The following is a 10,000-nucleotide window of genomic DNA, read 5'->3' as shown; positions in this document are numbered from 1 at the left end:
CACAGTCAGATTCACACACAAACACACACACACAGACAAACACATTCAGATTCACACACACACACACACACACACACATTCAGATTCACAGACAAACACATTCAGATTCACACACACACACACACACACACATTCAGATTCACACACACACACAAACACACACACACAGACAAACACATTCAGATTCACACACACACACACACACATTCAGATTCACACACACACACACATTCAAATTCACACACACACACACACACACACACACACACACACACACACACACACACACACACACATTCAAATTCACACACAGACACACACATTCAAATTCACACTCACACACTCACACACACACACACACACACACACACACACACACACACACACACACACGCACAGAAGTAATTAAAAACCCTGTAGTTTTCCTCCGTATGAAAACACCTGATGGAGAAGCAGCGGCGTTCCTTCTGGGATCATCAGATAAAGAGAACGCCACATGGTTCTCCTCAACCCTCATTTAGTGAGGAACCTTCACCTCCAGATCTACTTCAATGATCGTTTTTACTTCTTGTTTTTCAGAAACAGTTTATCAGTGTAGAGTGTGTGGGACATGCCCTGGTGCTCCCACCGTTACTATAGCAACCGATTCAGTCCATTCATATAAACCTGCACTACTGTCAGATCTGCTCTTCTGGAGAACTAATCACCACCTTCTGACCAATTCCTTTCCAGCACATAGAATCTGTGTGTGTGTGTGTGTGTGTGTGTGTGTGTGTGTGTGTGTGTGTGTGTGTGTGTGTGTTCTGTTCAGTTCTCTTACGTTTCTTATAGTGCGTATGTGTGCACGTGTGTGTGTGCTTCTCAGCTTAGCTGTCTCAGGTTTCTTATAGTGTGTATGTGTGTGTGTGTGTGTGTGTGTGTGTTTCTGCTCAGTTTTTTCAGGTTTCTTATAGTGTGTGTGTGTGTGTGTGTGTAAACGTTACAGTGGGCAGGAAACTCTGCGAGAACAATCAATCAACATTAGTGCTACTGAACAGCACATCTGGAACCTACAAGCGTTTATGCGTGTGTGCCAGAATGTGTGTAATAGTGCGTGTGTGTAAGAGTGCGTGTGTGTAAGAGTGCGTGTGTGTAAGAGTGTGTGTGTGTGTAAGAGTGCGTGTGTGTAATAGTGCGTGTGTGTAAGAGTGCGTGTGTGTAAGAGTGCGTGTGTGTAAGAGTGCGTGTGTGTAAGAGTGCGTGTGTGTAAGAGTGCGTGTGTGTAAGAGTGTGCGTGTGTGTAATAGTGCGTGTGTGTAAGAGTGCGTGTGTGTAAGAGTGCGTGTGTGTAAGAGTGCGTGTGTGTAATAGGGCGTGTGTGTAAGAGTGCGTGTGTGTAAGAGTGCGTGTGTGTAATAGGGTGTAAGAATGTGTGTATGTGTGTGTTTGAGAGAATGTGTGTGTGTACGTGAGAAATTAGTAAGATAGTGTTTGTACTGTACAGTGTTTTCTTTGTCCACTTTCCCCCAGTCCAACTTTTCCTGTCCACTTCCCCCATCTACTTTCTGTCCTGTCCAGCGCTCCTTCCAAATACCCCCGCAGTCAACTTCCCCTCGTCCATTTCCTGCACATTTACTCTCCCATTGTCCACTTCCTTCTATCTAGTCCTCCTCGTCCACTCCCCTGCCCCAAGTCTTCCTCCCCCTTGTCTATTTACCACTCCCTCTTGTCTCCTCCACCAGTTCACTCCTACATGTTCACGTGTCCCATGTTCATGTCCACCTTGTCCACTTCCCCTTGTTTGAGTGCTGTAGTGTTCCTGTAGCAGGTAGAGTGAAGTGTGTGAGGAATTGAGGAATCTGTGTTCTGATTCTGGGCTTGATGTCATTCTGTGATTTTTCCGTTGTACTTTTCCAACTTGGATGTTTTCCGGTGTTCCAAGTTCCAGGACGTTACTGATGTTCCCAAAGCGCTGCACAATGTTCCCAAATAAAGAGAACTTGCCTTTTTGCTCAGCCTAGCAGTGCTGACTCTGACATTTCTACCTGTGCGTGTGTGTGTGTGTGTGTGTGTGTGTGTGTGTGTGTGTGTGTGTGTGTGTGTGTGTGTGTGTGTGATGGAATTTAAACACTGTTTTATTTTTATGTGTATAAGCCCCGCCCCCTGAGGCATGTCTGTAGCAGTGGGAAACATCTCCAGGACTTTATTCCTCTTACACCACATGATTTATCTAATTATTACAAAATGATATTTATTAAAAGAGAAAGTTTTTCATTTTTCATCTGTTTATAGTTACACTGGATTTGATTGGTTTATTTTTGTTTGAAATTGTTCTCATTGAATTGTTACTGAGTGCCACAAAACTGCATCCTTTTATTATTATTGATATCATTTTATGAGGAAATAATAATTTCAACACAAACGTTGTTGCTTCAGTAGAAATCCTTCTCATGGTCATTACACACAGATGTTCAGTAAAAGTGTGCACTTCTGATCTGATTCTGATCCGAGTTTGTCTCTGTCCTCCGCACAGCCGAGCCGGTGGACGTGCTGAAGGTTCTGGACTTCCGCAGTTCTCCGGAGGGAATAACGAAGACGCAGGGACTGTGTCCTGTCAGGAGAGGATCCAAACCTGACGTGGCGTACAGAGTGGACAACACAGCGCAGATCAGCACTGCGACCAAAAAACTCTTTCCAGGTAATAATTCAGTCACACGTCTGGACCCGAGACCCGTCTGGGTACAGAAACCCGTCAGCTCGGGATTTTAAATGTCCCAAGACTGTTTTATTACATAACTGAGTGACAGGAAACATCAGGAATGATCTAATGAGGTGAAGCTGCTATGTGACTGAACTCCACACTGATCAGATTCACAGGAAATCAAAGATTCAAGCGGCAAAAAGCAAAAGTGCAATAACTTTAGTCCCTGAAAATGTTACGATCAGACAGGAAAGCAGCATGACCTCAGAGAGCAAAACAGATGGTGTGTGTGTGTGTGTGTGTGTGAGCCGTGAGTCGTGTGTGTGAGCCGTGTGTATGAGCCGTGTGTGTGAGCCGTGTGTGTGTGTGTGTGTGTGTGTGTGTGTGTGCCGTGTGTGTGTGTGTGTGCCGTGTGTGTGTGTGTGTGTGTGTGTGTGTGTGTGTGTGTGTGTGTGAGCTGTGAGTCGTGTGTGTGAGCTGTGAGTCGTGTGTGTGAGCTGTGAGTCGTGTGTGTGAGCTGTGAGTCGTGTGTGTGAGCCGTGAGTCGTGTGTGTGTGAGCCGTGAGTCGTGTGTGTGAGCCGTGAGTCGTGTGTGTGAGCCGTGAGTCGTGTGTGTGAGCCGTGTGTATGAGCCGTGTGTGTGAGCCGTGTGTGTGTGTGTGTGTGTGTGTGTGCCGTGTGTGTGTGTATGAGCTGTGTGTATGAGCTCTGTGTGTGTGTGTGTGTGTGTGTGTGTGTGTGTGTGTGTGTGTGTGTGTGTGTGTGTGTGTGTGATCCGTGAGTCGTGTGTGTATGTGTGTGTGTGAGCCGTGTGTGTGTGAGCCGTGTGTATGTGAGCCGTGTGTATGTGAGCCGTGTGTATGAGCCGTGTGTGTGAGCCGTGTGTGTGTGTGTGAGCCGTGTGTGTGTGTGTGCCGTGTGTGTGTGTATGAGCTGTGTGTATGAGCTGTGTGTATGAGCTGTGTGTATGAGCTGTGTGTGTGTGTGTGTGTGTGTGTGTGTGTGTGTGTGTGTGTGAGCCGTTTGTGTGTGTCTGTTTGAGTCGTGTGTGTGTGTTTGTGTGTGTCTGTTTGAGTCGTGTGTGTGTGTTTGTGTGTGTGAGCCGTGTGTATGAGCCGTGTGTGTGTGTGAGCTGTGTGTGTGTGTGAGCTGTGTGTGTGTGTGTGTGTGTATGAGCCCTGTGTGTGTGTTTGTGTGTGTGTGAGCCATGTGTGTGTGTGTGTATGTGAGTTTGTGAGCTGTGTGTGTATATGAGCCCTGTGTGTGTGTGTGTGTGTGTGTGTGTGTGTGTGTGTGTGTGAGCCATGTGTGTGTGTGTGTGTGTGTGTGTGTGTGTGTGTGTGTGTGTGTGTATGTGAGTTTGTGAGCTGTGTGTGTATATGAGCCCTGTGTGTGTGTGTGTGTGTGTGTGTGTGTGTGTGTGTGTGTGTGTGTGTGTGTGTGTGTGTGTGTGAGTTTGTGAGCTGTGTGTGTATATGAGCCCTGTGTGTGTGTGTGTGTGTGTGTGTGTGTGTGTGTGTGTGTGTGTGTGTGTGTGTGTGTGTGATCATCTCATGATGTGACCTCACAGTGCTTTTGTTAATTTTCAGGTGGAGTATTTCCTGAAGATTTTTCCATCCTCATGACCATAAAGCCCAAAGCTGGGACTCAGGCCTTCCTCCTGTCGGTGTATGATGATAAAGGCCTGCAGCAGCTTGGCGTGGAGATCGGACGCACTCCCATCTTTCTGTATGAAGATCAGCACGGAAAACCAGCACCGGAAAATTATCCCTTATTCCGAAACATTAACCTCTCCGATGGAAAGTAAGACTCTCGCATGTGAAAACTATGTTGTCATTAATTACATCATTAATTACATCATTAATAACATCGTTAATTCGGCGTTAATTACAGCGTTAATTACACTAAATGTTATCAAACACTTATGCACGTATAGACGTATTAGCGGGACAGGGTTCTGAACGTCTCTCGGTCTGTAGCAGTGTAACGGTGCACAAAATTCACACTTCAGTAGAAATACAATAAAATAAATCAAATTATTGCAATACACATTTTTATTATATTGATTAAATTGAGTAAATAAATTGAGTCGTCAGTGCCGCGCGACCGATATTCCAGTGTTCTCAGGTGTTAATGTTTAATAGAGTACATAAAAATGGAGAAGAGAAACATGAGTCACTATACATCATTCTAAAGCTCTCAGTCTCACGCAGCGATTTCAGATCTCTGTTTTTCAATGGAAAATGTATAATGAATGTATTTGCTGAATGTGTGTGAGCAGTACACAACAACAACATGCATAAAACAACTGCACTACTCACATTATTACTGTAATAACGAGTCACAAACACATCCACTGCTGCTAATCCCCGTTTATTAGGAAAGATTAGGGTCCAGTGAACAACATGCTGTAAAGCATTTCTGCTCCAAACAAACAATAGTGTTGTGATTTAGATGTTTATTCCTCTGTTTACGTCACAGAACCTCGGCTGGTGTTTCTATATATTTCGGAAAAACTTTCACATAAAAAACAACATCTTGCTGGTAAAAAAAACAAATATGGCTGGTAGAATATAGTGTTACAAAACAAATAAGACCACACACTAAAAATAAAACAACAAAACAGTGAAAGAGGCGAAACTCTCTGGCTTGAGCCTCCTCTCTATAGGCAGGTGTTGTGACGTTCTTTTCTGCACCACCTTTCATTTCAAACCTTTTATTTCCAGCCAGTAACATTATGGAAACTAAATTCTAACGATGTATGGGAGGATTTTATTCCCCACGTGTGTGAATTTTTATTATTCTTTTCAAACTCTTTTTGGAAGATGAACGCCAAATCAATATCAATAACCAAACATGTAGAACAAAAGCCTCAGATAAATGTTTGTAGGAATCTCATTTCTCATGAAAATCTTCATAACATTTTTAATATAAACTCATGAGTCATGTGACTTTCAACCCAGTACTTTTTCTGGATTGCTCCAGGACTGATTTTATGTATTTATATATGAAATAATAATAATGTTCAATGTAGGAAATGTATATCTATGGCACTTCATCATCTATAACTTAATATCTGTTTAAACAGTAAAGCTCAACAGTAAAGCTCAAAGTGTGTTCTTTTCAAAGAAATCTGAATTGTGTATGAAACACATTTAACATTGTTACTGTTAACATTTAACCTCAGGAAGGGCATTTCAGCTGTGAGTCCTAAAAGCGGTGACGAAGGCTAACTGGCTAAATTTAATATTTATATATTAAATATAAATATAGACTCTATTTGGGTAATAACTGTGTGTGTGTGTGTGTGTGTGTGTGTGTGTGTGTGTGTGTGTGTGTGTGTGTGTGTGTGTGTTTTACATTTAATATGTAATTTTCTATAGATATGATCTACTCAACTGTTCTACGTATTTCAGCATATTTTAACAAATGTCTTCACTCATTTACTCGATATGTGAAATGAAAAACTCATTATAAGAGAAATTCTTGAAGAAAACGTTGAAGTATCTCGAGCATTCGACTGTCGTAAAACCGGAAGTCGCGGATTTCTCACAGGCACAAAACAACACACTGCGAGTCGTATCTTCACTGCAGTGACACTGCGCTGACTCAGCTTTCTTTTTTATACCTCTGGCATTGGTTTTTCTCCAAGTTTAACAATAATGGAAAATAATGCGCTCAAGGTGCGAGGTGAAGACTAAACACACTTGCTGTCTACAACTTAATACGTTCCTGAGGGGGGCTGGGGGGCAGTGGTGGTACAGTCAGGGTTCCTCCTCTGCAGGATGTTTGTTGTGGAACATGTGCGGTTCTCTCCTGCTGGTTTGTTGAGCTTCCAGCTCTGCAGCTCTCTGCGGTTCCTCTGGACGTCTGAGTGCTGGTGCTGGAACGTTGCTGCTGTGGATCTTGGAGCAGATCATTACAGCAAATTTCCACCACACGGTCTGGAACCGATTCCACCTCGGATCTGTTCAAACGCCAACTGCAGCTCAGGGATCGGAAAAAACGTTCACGAGACTAAAACTCCTCACAGCTGAAGTATTGATCGCTCGCTCAGTGATCATATCCATTAGAGTATTGATTACTGATCAGTTCCTGTTATTATTTACAGCATTGCTGCATGTATCAACTCCACCAAAACAGGACACTTTGTACCTGAATAGTTTTCAGTTAGAGTCCAGCTGCTGAACTGCACAAAGTATTGGCACCCCTCTGCCAATGGGATTAGTGCAGAGCAGGTATCAGTTGGAACTTAGTGGTTCTTTGTACAGCAGAAACACTAATGTCATGCCTCTGTGTGCAGGTGGCACCGTGTGGCCATCAGCGTGGAGAAGAAGTCCGTTACCATGATCATCGACTGTAAGAAAAAAATCTCAAAGCCCCTGAACAGAAGTAATAAACCTGTAATCAGCACAGACGGCATCACGGTGTTCGGCACCAGGATTCTGGACGAGGAGGTGTTTGAGGTAAGAACAGTGTTATATCTGAGACCTCGAAGTTCTTCTGCACTGTGGGTTTCCATTCGCCCATGTTTATAGGAATGTTCAGGCTTCCAATATGACCTGGAAAACCTGGAGCTTGCTGACAGACAGTTGTTCAGTCATGAAAAAAACAATTGGAAACTGGATGGATGAAGGCTCCTGAGAATGTTGTATAACTGCAGTTTTATGACACTGGAGCTGGAAAGGGTTTCTTCTGCAGCAGCTCTCACTTCACTCCATACAGCAAAATGTTCAGTTTCTGTTCATACATTCATCTAAAGTGTTCTGGAAAACTGCAGTCTCTCATGTGATGATGGATTCTCTCTTTTTCTCGCACACACACACACACACACACACACACACACACACACACACACACACACACACACACACACTTGCATATGTGCACAATTTTTTTTTTATCAGTGTTAAACCATTTTATTTTGGATCTCTATCATTAATGAATCACACGTTTCTGTGATCATCATCACCATCTTCATTATAATCATCCTCATCATTACTTAGCATTCTTTAAGAGATCAACAGCTGCTCTTCACTCTTCATGGTTAAATGTTCACGTATTTGTGCTTTGGGATGTTTCTGTTCCTGCAGGATGTTTACACACAACACCCCCCCCACACACACACACACACACACTGCATTTTTCAGGGGTGGTGGAGAAACTCAGACACGTGTGCAGACACGAAATGAGAAAGTGAAGGAGTGTAATTGAAGGTGATGACGATGATTTAAGGGGCTTTCAACTTGTAATGACAGAACAGGCTAGTGTCACAGATGTGTGTGAAGATTTACACACACACACACACACACACACACACACACACACACACACACACACACACGTGTGTGTGTGCTAACAGGAGGTTATTAGCTTTCGTTCAGTGTTCGCTACATTAGCTTTGGAGCTCCAGTGTAAAAGTAAAGCAGACTTGATCGGATCTCCAGACTCGGTTCTGCTCTGATTTAGGAACAGGAAGTGACTAAGATAAAAAAAAAAATAACACACACATTTCAGAATAATGAGATGTATTTCAGCCATGAATCTTTTCATTGTTGCATTTTTGCATTTTCCTTTCTATTTCCTCATTTCCAAAATCCACATGAACACACACGAGCGGTTCGCGTGTCCTGAAATGTTTCAAATAAACACTAAAATTCATAAACAGCAAGAAAAACAGACTAAACAAACGAAGTGCGTTGTATTTAAACACATTTTGTACGCTAGTTAGACACGATTCTGCGCCTGTGCTAAGCTAGGATTTAGCTCACATGCTGTTATCATGCATGTAACACTAACACTAATGCCTGCTGTCTTGTGTCTGATCTTATCTGCTGGAACGTGTTTAATAAAAACAGTTCAGCCAGAATCAGTGACGTTTTCAGTGACGCTAGTCAAAGCTAGCAAGAATTTAGAGAGAAATCTGAATACATATACAATCATTCAAAGGTTTATTTATCTCATATTCACTGTGTTTTCCCTTTCGGTCTTCAGTGATGTTCTACCAGAATCAATTCACCTTTTAACACCATCATTATGACGCCAACGTCTACAGAGATCATCAGTATTATAGAGAAGTGCAGTAGATCAGAGCTGCATCACACAAAGGATCTCATACACTCACAATGAACATCATTAAAGCACAAAAACACAATGATCACAATTTAACACGTCTCCTTTCACTGGAGCCGCAACTGCACCTCCACATTCATCATCTCCAGCAGAAGTGCACACACACACACACACACACACACACACACCTCCACATACACCATCTCCAGCAGAAGCGCACACACACACACACACACACACACCCACACCTCCACATACATCATCTCCAGCAGAAGCATCCATATTCACCTCATAACATACACACACACACCCACACACACACATACACACACACACACACACATACACACACACACACACACACACCTCCACATACATCATCTTCAGCAGAAGTGCACACACACACACACACACACACACACACACACACACACCTCCACATACACCATCTCCAGCAGAAGCGCACACACACACACACACACACACACACACACACACACACACACACCTCCACATACATCATCTCCAGCAGAAGTGCACACACACACACACACACACACACACACACACACACACACACACACATACACACACACACACACACATACACACACACACACACACACACCTCCACATACATCATCTTCAGCAGAAGTGCACACACACACACACACACACACACACATACACACACACACACACACACACACACCTCCACATACATCATCTTCAGCAGAAGTGCACACACACACACACACACACACACACACACACACACACACACACACACACACCTCCACATACACCATCTCCAGCAGAAGCGCACACACACACACACACACACACACACACACACACACACACACACACACACACACACCTCCACATACATCATCTCCAGCAGAAGTGCACACACACACACACACACACACACACACACACACACACACACACATACACACACACACACACACACACCTCCACATACATCATCTCCAGCAGAAGCATCCATATTCACCTCATCACATCACCTTGGGGTTCCTGTGTGATGTTTCTCTGGAGATTTAAAACGAAGGCAAATTGTGTGTTTTTGTTTAAAATCTACAGGAAAGAAAAGACAAAAGTATAAACGCTTCTGAACTGTTTTGGTGAATTTCCCTCACCATGTCTTGGAAATGTGCCTGTAAGTGTATCTGTGACCAAATCAGTTTCTGCTCTCTCGAAGCACATGAAAACGCAGACGTGCTA

At 43.4% G+C, this 10,000-nt stretch overlaps 1 protein-coding gene across 1 annotated transcript in view; it reads left to right on the top strand.

The window, feature by feature from the left end:
* The window catches only part of col11a1b (collagen, type XI, alpha 1b), a 63,625-nt gene that overhangs the window by 9,049 nt on the left and 44,576 nt on the right, over nt 1–10,000 (top strand). Inside the window, exons 2-4 of the mRNA XM_083524971.1 lie at nt 2,513–2,677; nt 4,270–4,483; nt 6,984–7,146. Coding sequence (XP_083381097.1) covers nt 2,513–2,677; nt 4,270–4,483; nt 6,984–7,146 — 542 coding nt within the window. The remainder of the gene's footprint in view (nt 1–2,512; nt 2,678–4,269; nt 4,484–6,983; nt 7,147–10,000) is intronic.

This window comes from Silurus aristotelis, assembly GCF_946808225.1.
Source record: "Silurus aristotelis genome assembly, chromosome: 22".
Taxonomy (NCBI): domain Eukaryota; kingdom Metazoa; phylum Chordata; class Actinopteri; order Siluriformes; family Siluridae; genus Silurus; species Silurus aristotelis.
Note: the sequence above shows the minus strand (reverse complement) of the source record. Positions and strands in the feature narration are given on the sequence as shown.